The 16,379-nt window shown below is 39.8% G+C and overlaps 2 protein-coding genes across 4 annotated transcripts in view; one reads left to right on the top strand and one right to left on the bottom strand.

Moving 5' to 3' along the window:
- Positions 1-16,379, top strand: part of LOC122177272 (rap1 GTPase-activating protein 1-like) — a 57,696-nt gene that overhangs the window by 965 nt on the left and 40,352 nt on the right. The window lies entirely within an intron of this gene.
- TMEM139 (transmembrane protein 139) lies at positions 916-5,388 on the bottom strand. Of its 2 annotated transcripts, XM_042866488.1 has the most exons (4): positions 5,364-5,378; positions 5,054-5,207; positions 3,874-4,176; positions 916-2,526 (listed from the first exon to the last, which is right to left on the bottom strand). In XM_042866488.1, the coding sequence occupies exons 3-4, from the start codon at positions 4,113-4,115 to the stop codon at positions 2,115-2,117; spliced, it is 654 nt and encodes a 217-aa protein (XP_042722422.1). In that variant the 5' UTR covers positions 4,116-4,176; positions 5,054-5,207; positions 5,364-5,378; the 3' UTR covers positions 916-2,114. The 2 variants fall into 2 exon arrangements, with proteins under 2 accessions (XP_042722422.1, XP_042722421.1); XM_042866487.1 differs by having other exon boundaries at positions 5,054-5,388.

Genomic DNA, 16,379 nt, shown 5'->3' with positions numbered 1-16,379 from the left:
GAGGTTGTGGATGCCCCGTCCCTGGAGGTGTTCAAGGCCAGACTGGAGGGGCCCTGGGCAGCCTGGTCTAGTATTAAATGGGGAGGTTGGTGGTCATGCTTGAGGCAGGGTTGGAGATTCATGATCCTTGAGGTCCCTTCCAATCCAGGCCACTCTACAATTATGTGATGACCCATCAGTAAACGTGCAAGAAATGGTAGGCTTTATAAAAAAGTCACCACATCTCTACCAGCGAACTTGCCTCTCATACTACTGTTACAAAATAGGTATCATAGCTGCTTCATCTCTGCTCGTAATGAAGTGACTTGTCTGAAGGTTTAGAATTGCAACTCCTCTTTTTCTAAGCCAGTGTTATTAAATAAGCGTAATGGTGATACCGTATGATGGTCTACCGGGGAACTCTCTAAGATTCAAGGTGGAGTATTAGAAAGCAGACATTCTTTAATAGTAGTGTTGGATGCATGGGGGGTAATTCTCCTATCATACATAGGTTGCAAAAACGATCTTCAGCTTATATACGTAACTGGAGTTACATATGCAGAAATATTTCAAGATGTGTACATGTGCAGAAGTTTCTCAGATGTGTTATGTGTGCTGAAGTTTCCCAGAAGTGTTACATGTTCAGTTACATGTTCAGGGACCGATTCCAAGCAGGATCTTCTATTTCCTCATTACAGAGACTCAGCAGAGCTTCCTTATCTCCTTGGTTCAGAGACACAGCTCTGTTCCCTAAACAAATTGCAGGGCAGGGGTATCCACCAACAAACAGGAGCAAGCTTAATAATATTGTTACAATTAGTGTCAATGCCAATAAATATTTCTGATGTATTCCTGTTTATTTATAAACAACATACAACTTCTTTTTTTTTCCTTTCAACTATAAAGAATCAAGCAATAAGAAATAATTTATTTGCTTTTAGCTTATGAAATGAGTGAAAAATGTTGTAGTCATAGGAAACAATGCTGTGATGATGGTTATTCTCAATCATAAGGAGATTTGGATGACCATTTTTCTCTGTTTCTGAAAAACTTTGACATTCATCAGATCTCAGCGTCTCTTTGCATACTGCAAACCACTTCAGCGCTGCAGATCCTAATAGTTTAACTGGCCCATTTAAAAACACTGTTTAGCACCGCTAATTGGGAGAGCTCAAACCTGGCTCAAAAGGGGAGCTGTCTTGATGAAGGCCATCTCTGCTTTGTGGCTCCTATTTGCAAGTGCTCTCTGCTGCAGTCACAGCCTTGACACAGAGGCTGGTCCTTTCTAGGTTCCAGAAAAAAGCCTCCACGCACAGGGTTGTTACAATGAACTCTAGTTGTTGACCTTTTTACACTGATGTGTGCCATGATGACAATGAAGTATCTTGAGCAGTCTGTTTGAGCCTGCACTGTAGCATAAATAAACTCTCCTGTAGAGCTGTAAAAATTGGTGCTCCAGACAGAGAGTATGTATATGTTCTATGAGAAAGAGATGCTATTTTCTTCCTCCAGTCAACAATCTGGAGACTACATAGAACATTCTGAACAGCATGTGTAATATTATAATCCCATTCCTGCTGTGAGCTTTTCAACCTCAAGCTGGTTAGCAGTGAAGTGGTAGGTAGTAAGTGGTGCTAGCTTTCAAATGAGCACAGCCACCCTCTTCTTAGTCACAGCACAACAAAAGCAGTGGTGGGAGTGCAGCAGAGGGGTGGCAACAAAACATCACAGAAAGTAAATGTGTGTTGTACCAACACTTTTATAATCATGGAACTGCAGTCTCAGTCTCTTAGTAAGAAATGTAAGGTGGTTGATGATCACATTGCTCTGTGATGCTGGTGTTTGTAATGCTTCTGTTCCTCTCCTTTCTGATGCAGGTTGTCTTTCTTTACAATTCACTTTCTTCCCCACAAAAGGTGCATCTCCAGTTTGAGTTGCTGCTGTATATCACAATGTTCTTTTCTGTGTCTTTGTTTATCTTGTGCCAAGATGAGGCACTGTGGTATTGCAGTGAGTTATATTTTGTGCAAAAGGGCTCTAGTGAATTAGGTGCTAGTTCAGCTTTGCTTCAAAGAATGGAAAGACAAACAATATATTAAGGCGAATGTTTGGTCCTGCATTCATAGAAAGTGGAATTAATCTAATATGGAGGGCTGAAAAACGTCTTCAAAGACCTCATCATAGATGGCACTCTCATAAGCAGGTGGTGGAGTGAGTGGTTCCAGTGGCTCATACCTATCTGCATTACCTTTCATTTCATTGGTGTCTGAAATAAAGCGCTGCTGGCTTCGGGGCAGAACCAGTTGCAAGTGTATCCTGGAGTTCCTGTCTGGCTCAGAGGTGCTCCTCGTGTTTGATGCCACTGAGACCCCAGGAATTACCACCGCAGTCTCTCCTTGGGCAGTTGATTCAATAACGACGTTATAAGGGGGAGGTTCACTCAGTGGTGAGGGCACTGAGCCTGGATTGGATGCTATTGTCCATATTGCTGGCGCTGACATAGTCATCACCTCCTCGTATGTAGGTGCTTCATAGGCAGCATTTATCCTGTGCACAGAAGCAGAATGTCAGTTACTGTGGTCATTCATTTTAATTTTAATGCAGAGGCATGTAGTTGGATAACATAGAAATGGAACTATGCTTCAATCAGTAGGTAGGACTGGGGCAGGATATCTCCTGTGGTATTAAAGTATGTGATATTCTGTTATTGCACTTGCTCACTTGTCCAGCCAGCTTAATGTCTTGCCTCCTGGTCTATTTGGCTCATTTGACCATTTTCCCACTGTTACCAGAAAAATTAAAAAAAAAACCAACACCGTTCAGTTCAGTATACTAGGCTTATATTGATATACACTTATTTAAAATGTATTACTAAGAATTGTTAATTAATAATTATTTATCTGAATAAAACAGAGCCATGTTTTGTTTTGTTTTGTTTTGTTTTTTTAAATCTAATCTCTGTTGTAATAGCTCAGTGTTCATAAATTTTTAAGAACATAAGTTCTTAAATAAGTTAAGAGAAACATAAGTATTTTCACTTAATTGAAGCAAGGTCTGAAGAAAAATGTCTGCAGAGAAAAGTGCTACTTTAGAAAATTCTTATATTTTAGGTCATATTTTTAAATAAGTAGGTAGCAGTTTTCTTCTACTATGTTTTAAAGTTGGCAAAGCCAAAGTTTCTTTCTCATATGCTTTCTAAAAATAAATGTGTAAGAACATTCCTGCACTCCTACAATATCCTGTGTCTGATAACTGTAAGCAACTTATGGAGCTGGATAATGATTGTCTGGATTATATGGCCACAGAAGCAAACATACAGATAAACTCTTCAGCCACAGTAGGTGAATTGAAATAAAATTAATCATACTGAGTAACCTGCAAAAGAAGCCAAAAAGATCTGGAAATATTTAGAGCCTCTCAAAGTCTGGGCCTGCTAGTGTCAAATGTTTTTTTTAAGACTGGAAAAACACCCAGTTACAGGTTCTTTTTTAAAAGTTTACCAAGGAACAGTTGCTCTAGAGATAAGGTTTAGAGAACTAAATCCACCTGAGATTCAGTATTACCTTGGCTTTTTTTTCTTTTTCCTTGTCTGACTCATTGTTTGGCAGGACTCAATTACTCAATGGAAGGTAAAACTGAGCCTGGTTTTTTAACCTTCGTAACTTTGGAAATGGTTTGTAGGTCATTGTGAAGGGGGACGAAAATAATACTGGACAAGAAAAAAGAGATACGTGGCACAGGTACTTGCAACCTGTGCCATATTAATACAGGAAAACCCTTTTGTCTTTTGGAATGGTTTTTGTGTTTATCTTCCTAGGGGAAGGCTGGCAAAACAATACGTAAAATGGCCGTGCTTGAGGAGAGAGAGTTAAAGTAAGAAGAAATAGTGCTTACCCCTCTTGGCTTTGACTGTTTGGAGGTATCTCATTTGCGTCATGTCGATGCTTCAGGTAACACTCAATAAGCACACTCAGCAAATAGCCAATCAGGCACACTCCACCTACCCCTAGGAAGAAGTAGCCTACTGGATTAATGTTGGAGGAAATGGCTAGCATGGTGACCCCAATGAGAAGAGCAGCAGTGAAAAGAAGCAGCAGGGTTTGACGGATGTTCTTCCAGTGTGCTTCTAACCACATGGTATAGTGGATGGTGGTAGCAGATATTTGAGAACAGATTAGGAGTTAAGGGGATAGACATCTGTGGAAGATTTAAAAAAGATAAGAATAAGCCGTAAGTCTTTTTCAGCTTGAGACATGAGTGTGCAAACGTGTTATCAGTATCATGACCATAATACCATATATACGCAAGTTCAGTCCATCATGAGAACATGCAGCTAGAGATATGCATAGTAAGACTGGGAGATCTATGCATAAATACACACAGTGTAAATGTACTAGAGTATTTTATGAGAATGCTTCTTGAATTAGTAGGAATGCTTGGACTTGCAGTTGCAAGACATAAAGGCATAAATAGACCATCAACACTTACTGGCAGGCTTATCTAAAAAGTTACAGTTACCTATTCCAGAAGTCTAGGATGAAAACTTGAGGCTACACACTTTACGTAAAAGTTGATAGACAAGTTTTATTCTAGTACATTAGTCAACATTCAGATACTACATCAGATCATGGTAAAAAATGTAGCCATATTAATGGAGCTCTGCCTCAGTAAATTGTTTTCTGTGTAGCATTATAAACTTCTGTGTAGCATTTTAGAATAATATCACATTAGGTTCTAGGTGTAGCTGCAGTATGTCTGTTTTTGCAAAATGCAGACATTTTAGTATAAGCCTGTCTCTTCAATTCTTTTCTTTGATGTGCTTTGTTGCACCACTCTTCCCAAACACCAGTGCCCTTCCTGTCCTTAGTTCCAAACCCTGTTTCTCTGAAAAATAAAGCAGTTGCTCTGTACAGTCAATGTGGAGTGAATGCCAGGAACGTACGGTGTTCAAAAAATATTATGATTAATAAGTCATCTTGCATGTGTTTACACTAACATATATCCTACATATAAGCATATAGACAGATTACTTTTTTGCTACCTTTTCTACTGTCGACTTTAAGAACACACTTACCTGAGGGAGGATTTGGTAGGTTGTAGCAGTCATGTTTTAACTTCTCTCTTCATCACAAGGGAATATATGCAAGCTCTTCTGTCCCTGCTCCTTCCCCTTCTTTCCTTAGGACAGAACAGCAATAAAAACTCTCCCTTCCTCCTTCTGAGTTTTCCTTTAGGGAGATGAAGAAGATTTATATTGAAAGTAAAAGCTGGAAGCTGGTGGGTATTGGAAGGTACATATCATAGGAACATTGTACAAGTATAGGAAAATAGAACCTCGCTTTTCCAGATACTGGCTCAAAAACAATTTCTAGCTGATCACGTACCTTCTACTCTTTTCCAGCCCTTCCAGGTCTGTCCCACAAAAGCAGGAAATTCATTAGAAAAGAGGGCGGAGTGAACAGTGGGGGAGTGCTTACCTGTGTTTGGTCTGCTGTACTTTCATGAGAGAAACTCTGCCCTGAAATCTACATTCTCTACATGCAGCAGCAGGATATTGGATCTCTGCCTCACAGAGCAGGAAGGACAGCAGGCCCAACCCACGTCACATGTCCCATATATAAATCTATTTACAAGTTCTGTAAAATGTAAACCTGTACATTTTTATATCCTAATTGGGCGCTGCATGTGAGATATTGTTTTATGACCTCTTTGATTTTACAAATGGATGGAAAAAAAGAGTATAGGTTATTATGGTTATTACTTCTCAGAGGGCTAGATTAAAATCCTTTTTACTCCCAAGGTATACCTGGGAATGGGGAATACTCATCACAGCAGGTTCTGAATTGCTTCTTGAAGTCCATTATCATCTATACCTCAACTGTATGTCTGAAAAGCATTGGCAGTTTTCAAATACTAAATGTAAATTACCCATATGGGCTGACTGGTTTATCTGTAATATGAGTATGCCCTACTACTGATTGCTTATTAATTAATATTCATTGTTGGTCCTCCCAGTTCAAAAGGCAAATTGAACAATTGGGTGTGAACTGTCAGGAAGATAATTTGAGCATTGGAGAGCTCATCAGCTTAAGAAAGGTTAAAGAACGGAGTTTTATAGCCTAGAAAATAGGAAGCTTGGGCGGGTTGGGAGTGTCTATTCAACGTTTACCAATGCTTTGTAGGTAGTTGCAGAGAGGATGACGGTACTGGTCACAAGGATAAATGTTACAGGCAAGAGGCAATAGGGAAGAGGAGGAGTGTCTGCTGGACCTGAGAAAGAAAGTTTTCAATGTGAGAACAATTAAATGTTGCTGTTACTTGCCCAGGGAAGTTGTTGAATCATCTTGGCTGGAAGACTCAAATAAGTTCAAGGCCTTGCTTTCTGACGGAGCTTGAGCCAGTGATCTTCCCTTCCAGCCTGGACTTGTTTATGTTTCTAAGTTTCTAATATTCTTTTCTCTTATAATCTGCATTTTGGCCGCTGACAGATAAAGGATTTTCAGCTCTCTCTGTTACCCATTCTTAACTTTTGAGAAAATTTCAGTGGAAGATGCAAGGCTTAACAACCATGTGAAGAGGAAGAAGTCAGGCTTCTGGTGTATGCGTGTCATTTTGCAAGATTATCATCTAAATGGGAAAGACAGTTTGTTTCTTACAACTTTTTCTGTGTGCCTAATGGTGAGAACACCTTAACTGCTTATGAGGATTGGACAAAATTGTTTTCACAGTTTCTCTGTACAGAAAGCATGAATGGGTGGAATCTGATACCTGATTACAGACAACAACCTCTTTCTAACCAGGCAGCTTATAGGATGGTAGTTGTAAAATTGTTCCTTGGAGAAAAATGATTTAAATTCTACCAGGTTGAGGAGGAAATTAAAACACACTTCAAGAATGGCTAAACATTCTACTTGCTGAGCTATTAATAAAAAAGCCAGAAGAATTATTTTTAAAGGAAATATTTCCACTTTTTAAAGCAATGAGTTAAAGTGTGTTTTGATGAGGCAGCTGAATAAAACTAGGTTACTACGTATTTTTTTCATTATTTATTATTATTATTTATTAGGTAACTTCTGTGGAAAATTGTAGCCCTTTCTCCTTTTGCCTGCCAGCTGTCAAAGCGTGTCCTCCTTGCAGGTATTCTAGCACTCAGCTGACCCTTTGCTGAGCCATTTCTGCTGTCTAAGCTTTCCAAAAGGTGTTTATGTTTTTCCAGAGTATATTGTTTGCCAGTTTAGTGGGCTGAATCTGATAAGCAAAGGATCATCTATCTAACTTCTACATCCCCATTCAAGGGAAGAAGTGCCAATAAGTAGCTGAAGTGATGAAAGGGAGGGATAGGAGAGCAGAAATCTCTTCTAGGTCTGCAGTGTGTGCCATTTGGTCAGCTCAGCCCAAAACACTGGAGTAAAAGGAAGCTCTTTATTTGACTGAGTTGACATCAAAGCCCTGCAGAAAGCTGTAGAATCTAAGGCTCACCTTGTCCTCAGCAAAGCTTATTAATTATGTCAGGGGTTGTTAGCTCAGATTGAAGCCTTTAGGTAACTTCCAGCTCCAGTGTGGACACTGAATATTGTTGAATCCTAATTTGAATTACTTATTCTTCTACAGTCTTCCTTCTGCCGAGAACTCAGGCACTGCAACCTTCAGCATGATCTGCTGCTGGGAGGAAGCATGTAGAAACAGCTTTGGGGCAGGACCTTTTTGCTAAGTTAGGAGAAAGTTACAGAGGTAAAAAAATCTTCATTATTCAATAGACAGCTACTTGTGATTGGAAATGTTCCATTTGTGGATAGGTAAAAAATAAATAGTTTTTGCTGAAAATAGTTGGAGTAATTTTGATTGGTGCACCGTTTTTTGAAGTATTTATAGGCATAGTTATGAAATGCCATTGTGAAAAATGCTAAAAATGCTAAAATACCTGCTAAATGTGGGTATTTCTATTACATTAGCTGTTACTTTTATTATTTCAGTTTATTTTGAGAGGTAACTTCTGTATCTGTACCTATGGAATTTTATGGATTAGTAGGCTGAATCTCTAGGAATGATTTTATGCATTTATAAAAAAAAAGCTGCGTAATGCATCTGTGAGTTAATTAGTTCAACATTTCTATCAGTGTGATACAGACTGCTTTGTGAATCTAACACTACAAAGCAACATGAACTTCTATGAACTAACTATAATTTCTGGCAACACAGTGCTTCTTTTTGATGCCCTTTCGCATTTCATATTAACTTCTGAAATTTCTGTGTTTATCTGCCATTTTGATTCTCTCATCAGTCTAGTTCAGACTGCTATACCTTACAGTATTTCAGCATCTGTAACAAAGAAAAATCAATCATGTAGCCCAACAAGAAGTTTGTGGTGATGCCAAGATTTAGAGAAGCCAGATTGGCTTGGAAGAGTCTTGAGAGCTATTGCTATACAGTGTTTACGAAACAGGGCATAGAAGTCAGATAGGGTAAACAAAGACATTTAATACTGCCACCATAAACAATCTCCCTTTCATGTGCGTTAGAGATACTTGTTGAAGAAAGCTTTATATTCTCTATTGTTGCTATATATTCTCTATTGCATGCTCTGGGAGATCAGACAGCATATTTCTTTAGTTAAGACTGCAGAATTTGTTCTTCAGTCATTCTACCAGTATCTCATTGTTGATCTTTGCTCATCATTCATTCTCTAAGAAGCACTTCACCTTTCACCTTTCCCCTGTTTCATCTCACTATCTATTCTACCTCCTGCTCAGACTGCTACTAATTAACTTAGTACCTGCAGTAACCTCTCTTATCAGGCAGGTATGCAGAGAAGCTTGTTTTTTTCCCAAGGGTTTGTGACGTAGATACCATTAATCTCTCTGAATCACCAAGTCTGTATCTTTTTCCTGAAGCAATTTCTGAGATTCTGCGCAAGTACTGGGAACAAAGCGATACTGACCCACCTTTGCCTATCTTGTCTACTTTTTCCTTTGACCTTCAGGTTCTGCTTAGTCACCTTTGTGAAGCATGACTTCAGTTTTTCTGCTCAGTCTTCTCCACGTCAGGAGAATGTGTCTGTGGGACAGCCATGACCTATGATGGATATATTTTTCGTCACGCTGGTATCTTGAGTATTAGGAAACAAAACCCTGACAAAGTCACACTTGTGCTTGGATGTTCAAAAATGTGTGTGATTTTGACAATTGCAGTTATATGTTCCTGGCAGAATGAGCATTTGTTTCTTGGCAATTGGCAGATTCTTTCTATCTTTCTACTTATTCCAGTTCTTATCAAACAAAGGGTGAAATTCATTCTAAGCATGGTTACTGTATGGTTTTGGTAGGCATGGCTGTCTTCTACCTGCAGTGACTTCTTTCTATCAGTCAGAGTAGAGATGTAATTCAAAGAAGGGCTGATACTATAAGAGGAGCTTCTGCTGCTGCTACTAGTTCCTCATCTGTCTCAGGGATACCTGAAAATCTTAGATTTGCAGAGAATAAGTCAGAGAACTTAGTGTGCTGTGCAGGACTAGAAGATTTCTCTTTTCTGAAAGAGAGGAGGTGCATAAGAATTTTCAGGGCTGCCTACATATTTAAAATTTCTAAGTGTTTGAAATTAAGGAAGAAGTCCCTCATTTTCTGCCATGAGAAACGTGGAAAAGTAACAAACGTTTATCAAGGTTGTGATATTTGATTTTATCTCCTAAGACTTCTGAAATTCATTTATGTCACATTTTTTAACTTTTTCCCTTAAAAAAGACCCCAACCAAATAAACTCCAAAGACTGTGAACCTCTTTTTTTTTTTTTTAAATTTATTATTATTATTATTTTTAATTTTTATTCTTCAGCCTCTGTATGGCAGGAGCTTCAAACCTGAGATTTCATTAGCACTGATAAAAAATTTCTGCAGCTGCTTTTATTTAATGACAGAGCCCAACCTTGTTTTCACTGTTTACTTTGTGCTGGAGGACTTTGTAGGATCTCTGCACGTGCAGTAGTTCTGTTGCTGAAAGATGTTACTACATGTAAGATGTGAGTTGTCAGTTTGCACTACTAAGTAGAATCTAAGAGTGACTTCACCTCTTGTGCTATCTGAGAGCTCCTAACTTGGATCACAAAGAAGAGGAAAGAACATGACTGCGACTAAAGGCGAGGAGGAAAGATGTCTGTTAAAATCTGTCTTCTGGAATACTGAGAAAGAATGAAGTGGAACACCCAGTGTGAAAAGAAGTGAGAAAAAAGAAATAGTTTAAATGAAATTAGAAAATCAATTGAGAATAGTCAAAAGAACACAAGAAGATCACGAAATCACAGAATTGTAGGTGTTGGAAGGGGCCCCTAGAGATCATCAAGTCCAAGCTGCCTGTGAAAGCAGGGTCCCTATAGCAGGCTGTACAGTTGGGTGTCCAGAAGGTCTTGAATATCTCCAGCGAAGGAGACTTCACAACCTCTCTGGGCAGCCTGTTCCAGTGCTCTGTCACCCTCACTATGAAGAAGTTTCTTTGCATATTGGTGCAGAACTTCCTATGCTCTGGTTAATGGCTCTTTCCCCTTGCCCTATCCCCACAGACCGCTGGAAAGATGTTGGCCATGTCCCTTTCTCTCTTGCACTTGAGATATTTATAAACATTAATAAGATCCTCTCTCGGTCTTCTTTTCTGAAGGTTGAACAAACCCAGGTCACCCAGTCTTTCCTCATAGGGAAGATGCTCCAGGCCCTTTATCATCTTTGTGGCCCTCTGCTGGACTCTCTCCAGGAGATCCCTGACTTTTTTGTACCAGGGAGTCCAGAATCAGACACAGTACTCCACGTGAGGCTTGATCAGGCCAGAGTAGAGGGGGAGGATCACCTCCCTTGGCCTGCTGGCTGTGATCTTTTTAATGCACCCCAGGATCTCATTGGTCTTCTTGGCCACCAGGACACACACACTGCCAGGCCCTTCTCATGTACTGACTTACTAGAATTTATTAAGTGATGCTGGAAATAAGAGAGAATAAAACTTCTGCAGGCTGAGCAGCTTTATTAGAGAACAGTGTTTGCCTTCCTTTTCTGCAAACATAAAGCCAAAGGAGATTATATGCAGTGAGAAAACTTAATGTAGTTGTATAGTTCTTGTGCCTTTGTCTGCTTCCCTGCTCCTAGTCTTATATTCTTGCTGCTTATGTTGCCAGTACATAAGGTTGCCTTTCCAACATGCTCTGAGTTGCTAAAAGGCAAAAAGCTAACCAAGTAAAACCAAAAAAGTGTTTTTTTTTTTTAATTTTCTTATTGGATGGACATGCAAGATGCACTGATACAGCCAAAAGAGAGGACAGAGGGTAACAAATCAAGTGAGGAAGTTCACAGAGAAGTAAGTTGTTGAGAAAAGAAATAATAAAGAAAACAAATTCATAAAATATGTTTTAATAAAGTTTGCTTTTGCTTTGTTAGATGTTCTCTATTCAAAGGCAACACTGGTTGTTTCATCACTTGCTTTAGCACTGATTTTCACCATGTTTTTCTCCAGCCATGCTATAGAGGCAGCAGACCTCAGAGAGAGGAAGCTGGAAGCTTTGTTTTTTCTGCCTCTGGAAAAAATGGTTGTTACGTTTCAGATTCACATGTGCATTCACACGTCAGTGGAAGGGTGTTTTCTTTGTTACATCATTAAAGTGAGTAGACAGCTGAGCTGAAAAGAATTTGGCTTTTATTTTGGCACGGTTCAGCAAGATGTGAATTGTCAGTTTACTTAGTGGTAAGTGCAGGCTTTATCCAACTCTGACATGAGTTTTCTTTCCTAATGGATGCTGCCGAATTAGCAAGAGTACATCATAATTTCTGGTTTGTGCCATGACCACACTGTACAGTACTGCAGTTTGTATGGCATCTGAATTGTTATCCTGTGAGAACGTTTTCATGTTTTCTTCTGGTAGGTCAAAGAAGAGATGTAGGATCTAACTGAAACTATGTTTCTAAGTGAAACTAAAGCAAAATGGATTTAATTGGAATTAAATTTCTAGTTCTGACAAACATCTTGGATGTGACTAAACACATATGTTCCTTGCAGTCTCTTTGGATAACAAATATTCTTAGGATGGCTCTTATTTTATGCCTTGAGAATAATGTCAAGACTAAGTTGTCATATGGCCTCTCTCAATGAAAAAGAAAGAATAAAAATACGTGACTAAGCCACATAATTTCATAATGCATCAAGCGCTGATGACGTAAGAATCCAGCACCACGTAAATTCCCCCCTGCTGAGTACATTTAAAAGTGAACTTCTGTACCTCGAGGTGTATTCCATGTTGGATTTCCCTGATATTTTTAAGGCACAGTAATTTGCAGCTGCTTCCAGCCAGCTCATGCACTGCAGTGGGTTGTGCTGGTCACACAAATAAGCAGTTGCTCGTGCTTTTAAAGGGCCAGCTGCATCCTCCTCTTGTTCCAGAAACCTGCCAAAAGGAGGGGTTTCCTGTCTGGGATGGGGGTTCTGGTCTGGCAGTGTCATGCCTTTAGGGATTCTGCAGCTTGAGGGGCCTGGTGGAGGTTATTCCCTTCTACCCTGGTACTTCTGACTTCTTTAACCAGTTTTACCCTGTCAGAAAATAAAAAATTCCCTCAAAGCTTCAGAGTTTCAGGCTTTTAGGAGATGCTTGCCAGCTGGTTCAGATTACCTGTGAAAAACTGGTGAGCTGTGAAAGCTGAAAGCTGCGTTATGCATAATTCTGAAAGAAAAAAGAAGACCCTTAATTGTCAGATGGCCTTTCTGTCCAGGAGGGAAAGAAGGTTCTGGCTCATACTGCATCCCTCCAGGCCTGACCTCCCTTATTTCCCATCCAGTGTATCTTTGTAGCAGTTCTTCTGATGATTTGGAAACCTGTAGGTACATGCATAGCACAAGAAGTTCACATATACGCCCTGTCATTCTGTTTGGATTAGGCTGCTTATTCCCCAAATATGAATACCATTTCATAGAATCATAGAATGGCTTGGGTTGGAAAGGACCTTAAAGGTCATTTAGTTCTAATGCTCCTGCCATGGACAGGATTGCTACTCATGGATCAGGCTGTCCGGGGCTCCATGCAACCAGGCCTTGAATGCCTCTGGGGATGGGGCATCCATAGCTTCTCTGGGCAGCCTGTTCCACTGTTCCACCACCCACTGAGAGAAAAATTTCCTCCTAGCATCTAATCAAAATCTCCTCTCTTTGAGTTTAAACCATTCTCCTCTGTCCTATTACTATCTTCTCGTGTAAAAAGTCAGTCTCTCTCCTGTTTATAAGCTCACTTCAGGTAGAGGAATGCCACAATGAGGTCTCCCCGGAGCCTTCTCCAAACTAAACAAGCCCAGCTGCCCCAACTGTTTTTCATGGGAGAGGTTCTACGGCCCTCAGATCATCTCTGTAGCCTTCCCCTCTACCTGCTCCATGTTTCTGGTGTTGTAGACCGCATACCTGGATGCAGTAGTCTACCCGGGGCCTCACAAGGACAAAGCAGAAGGGGACAATCACCTCCCTCTCTCTGCTGGCTATGCCTCTTCTGATGCATCCCAGGATACAATTAGTCTTCTGGGCTGCAAGTCCATACCATTGGCTCATGTCCAGCTAAATTTCATTGCTGCAAATGTTTAACTTGTTGACCCGAGTAAGACAAGGGCCATATTTTTATTTCTGTGCTCTTCAGTCCATCCTCACTCTACAGATTTGCCTCTGCTGTAAAAAAAACCTGTCAGTCCTGTTTTAACGTGGTCCTGGCAATCCAGAAATTCTCATTTCTGCCTTAATTCCACATACAATTTGCTGATACTGTCTTTTTATATCCACATGTTACTGCTTTTGAGGAACTTGTCCAGTCTAAAGAAAATTATTATTTATTAAGATAATTAAACTGATTTATGAAGTTAGTTGTATAATAAAGCACAGGAGCTAACTCCTTTCTTTTAGACATGATTATTCAAAATATAATGCACTACTCTTGGCAAAATATGGACTTATGAATCATATATTTTGTTTTCAAACTCCTTATCCTGTAGTTGAGCAGCTGAGATATATCTTTAGGACAAGAATTCCTGGATGCCAATAACTCTCTCTGATTTTCAGAGATCTCTCATATGTGCCAAGAAAAATTACCTGCTGACTTATTAATAAATTTGATAACTTCTGATAGAAACTGATGATGAAGAACTTCAACTTGATTATAACTTGATACACCCAATAACTGCTGTTATTCTTGAGAGAACCACAAAAATGAGCTTTCTATGTGAAAAAAAAACTCACTGATTTTTACAGGGCATCACTGTGGGTCTGGTGTCAGAAGTGCAGGTTGCAGTATTTGGGTTCACAGAGCTGCCCGTGCTCCACCTAGGCAGATGCCAGTTTGGCCCCTTCCTCTAGGACCAATCCTCTCAGCTTCAGAGAGCAGCTGTACTTAGGTCTGCCTGTTCTGTCTTCAGTGATCTCTCATTTCAACTATGACAGCAGCGACCTGCTCAGCCTCCATTCATCTGCAGGTGGGGGCGGTGTAAGAGAAAGCAAGGGAGGGAGGGAGGCAGGGAGGAAGAGAGAGGGAGGATGCTGCAACCTATGTGAATAATTTATAGTGCAAGGAAAGGAGAGTTTATGTGGGAGCAGCTGGGTTCCCTGTCTCCATCCGCTTGCCAGCTGGGGATGAGAGAACCTTGCTCAGGTAGGGGATGAACAGCTTAGCTGCTTTTATTCTCTCCTTGCATATGATACCAATTAAATATATTTTGCATCTAGAAGGAATGGGTGTAAAAACAGCTGGAGGGGGGTAGTTTTAGATCTCTGCTGCTTGCTGTGCATTGTGTAACGGATGGATCTTGAAGCAGTTTAAGCCCCAGGAGGGACAGCGTCTGCTTTTTAAAGCTTTAGGCATTGTGCTATACCGCATTGTGCAGCGGGAGAGAGGCGAAGGGGAGGGAGGAGATAGGGAGAGCAGTTGTGCATGTAGGAAATTATATAAACTGAAGAGATGGAGGGGCATGAAAGAGGGTCTGTCAAGACTCAAAGAGATTCTGCTCTCGTTCTGTCAACCTTTGGCATAGAATAATGAATTCAAGCGGGTTGTCGGAGGTGCTGTGTTTCTATCCAGTATGCTATTTAGAAGCTGTGCACATACATCTGTGGAAACATCTGGTGTGAGAACATATGTGTTTCTGTCTATGAACTTGAGATGACGGAATGTAATATTGCAGTAATAAATACAGGGGAAAAAAAAAAAAAAGAGTTTCTGCTCTGTAGAGTTTACTATTGAAGAATATGCTGGTACTGCATAGCTTCCGTGGAGCTTCTGATGTTCCTAGAATGACTCACATAATTGATAAAACTGCAGAGATCAGGTTCAATGTTCTAATCCAGACTTTTCCTATGTGAGCTGCATAAAATGCTAGTGCAGTTATAAAAAAAGTCTGTTAATAAAAATGAGGAAAATATGTAGCAAAAACTGTAGATGCTGGTTATTGAATTACATATATTAACATACCTACAAGGATACCTAAAAGAATAGAAGCTTGTGTGCTAGTCTCTTAAAAAAAAAACAACAAACAAAAAACCACAACAAAATTATAGTATGCAGAATGACTCATGCAAATTAGATAAATATATGTATTATTAGACTATAAATAAGCAGAATTCATGTAAGAACGCAACTATCAGTATGAGCTGAGTCTACTTAATACAACTAAAAGCTTATATTAGGTGATACTGTTGTATCAGCTGCATGAACAGCAACAATTGTTAGCTTGATTGTAAGTTAAGGAACAGAAAGGGGTAAGAGGGCTTGTGATTCACTTACATGTGAAAGTGATTTATTCATGTGGCTAGTATTAAAGAATGCTACTTAGAACAGCAATTAAAGCATATAGTAACTGTTTTAGCTGATTTGCTTCTGGATTTTGAGGGCTCTGTGCACAACTGCAGTTGTACAGGAGATTAGGTAAACCTGTGAGGTTGTCAAATGAAAGCTGAGCCTAGAGTGTGAACAAAGTTAGTTTTAAGCTTCTGAAGGATGTCAGAAAGACAGAGATGTGTACTTTGCTTTCACCACATCCAGTCTTGCTGTTGCTGCTGCTAATGACTATGCTATTAGGGAGGGCAGTAGTTAATACTGGCAGCCTACACATGGAACTTATCTTTTCATCCTCAGTTTTTATTAGGAGCGGCAATCTAACCATGCCACAAGTAAATGCAAATTCTTGTATTTATGGGGTTTCTGACCTGCAGATTTGAGCTCCGCTAGAGAGTGAATTGCTTACATGTGACAGCATCCAGTTATTTCATACGAAGAATAATGTCAATTCTCTGTATTATTTGATATACATCAGCTCCTAAGACCAAAGGTAGTGAGGTTGATATCCTGTTAGTATTCCCTTGAAGCAAATCGGAAGTTGTGGAGGATTTCCTTGTTGCTCACTTTTTCCACTG

Source organism: Lagopus leucura, unplaced genomic scaffold (assembly GCF_019238085.1).
Source record: "Lagopus leucura isolate 7727_CA_CO unplaced genomic scaffold, USGS_WTPT01 Super-Scaffold_100001, whole genome shotgun sequence".
Classification (NCBI taxonomy): Eukaryota; Metazoa; Chordata; class Aves; order Galliformes; family Phasianidae; genus Lagopus; species Lagopus leucura.
The sequence above is the reverse complement of the archived record's forward strand: the minus strand, read 5'-3'. Positions and strand labels throughout refer to the sequence as shown.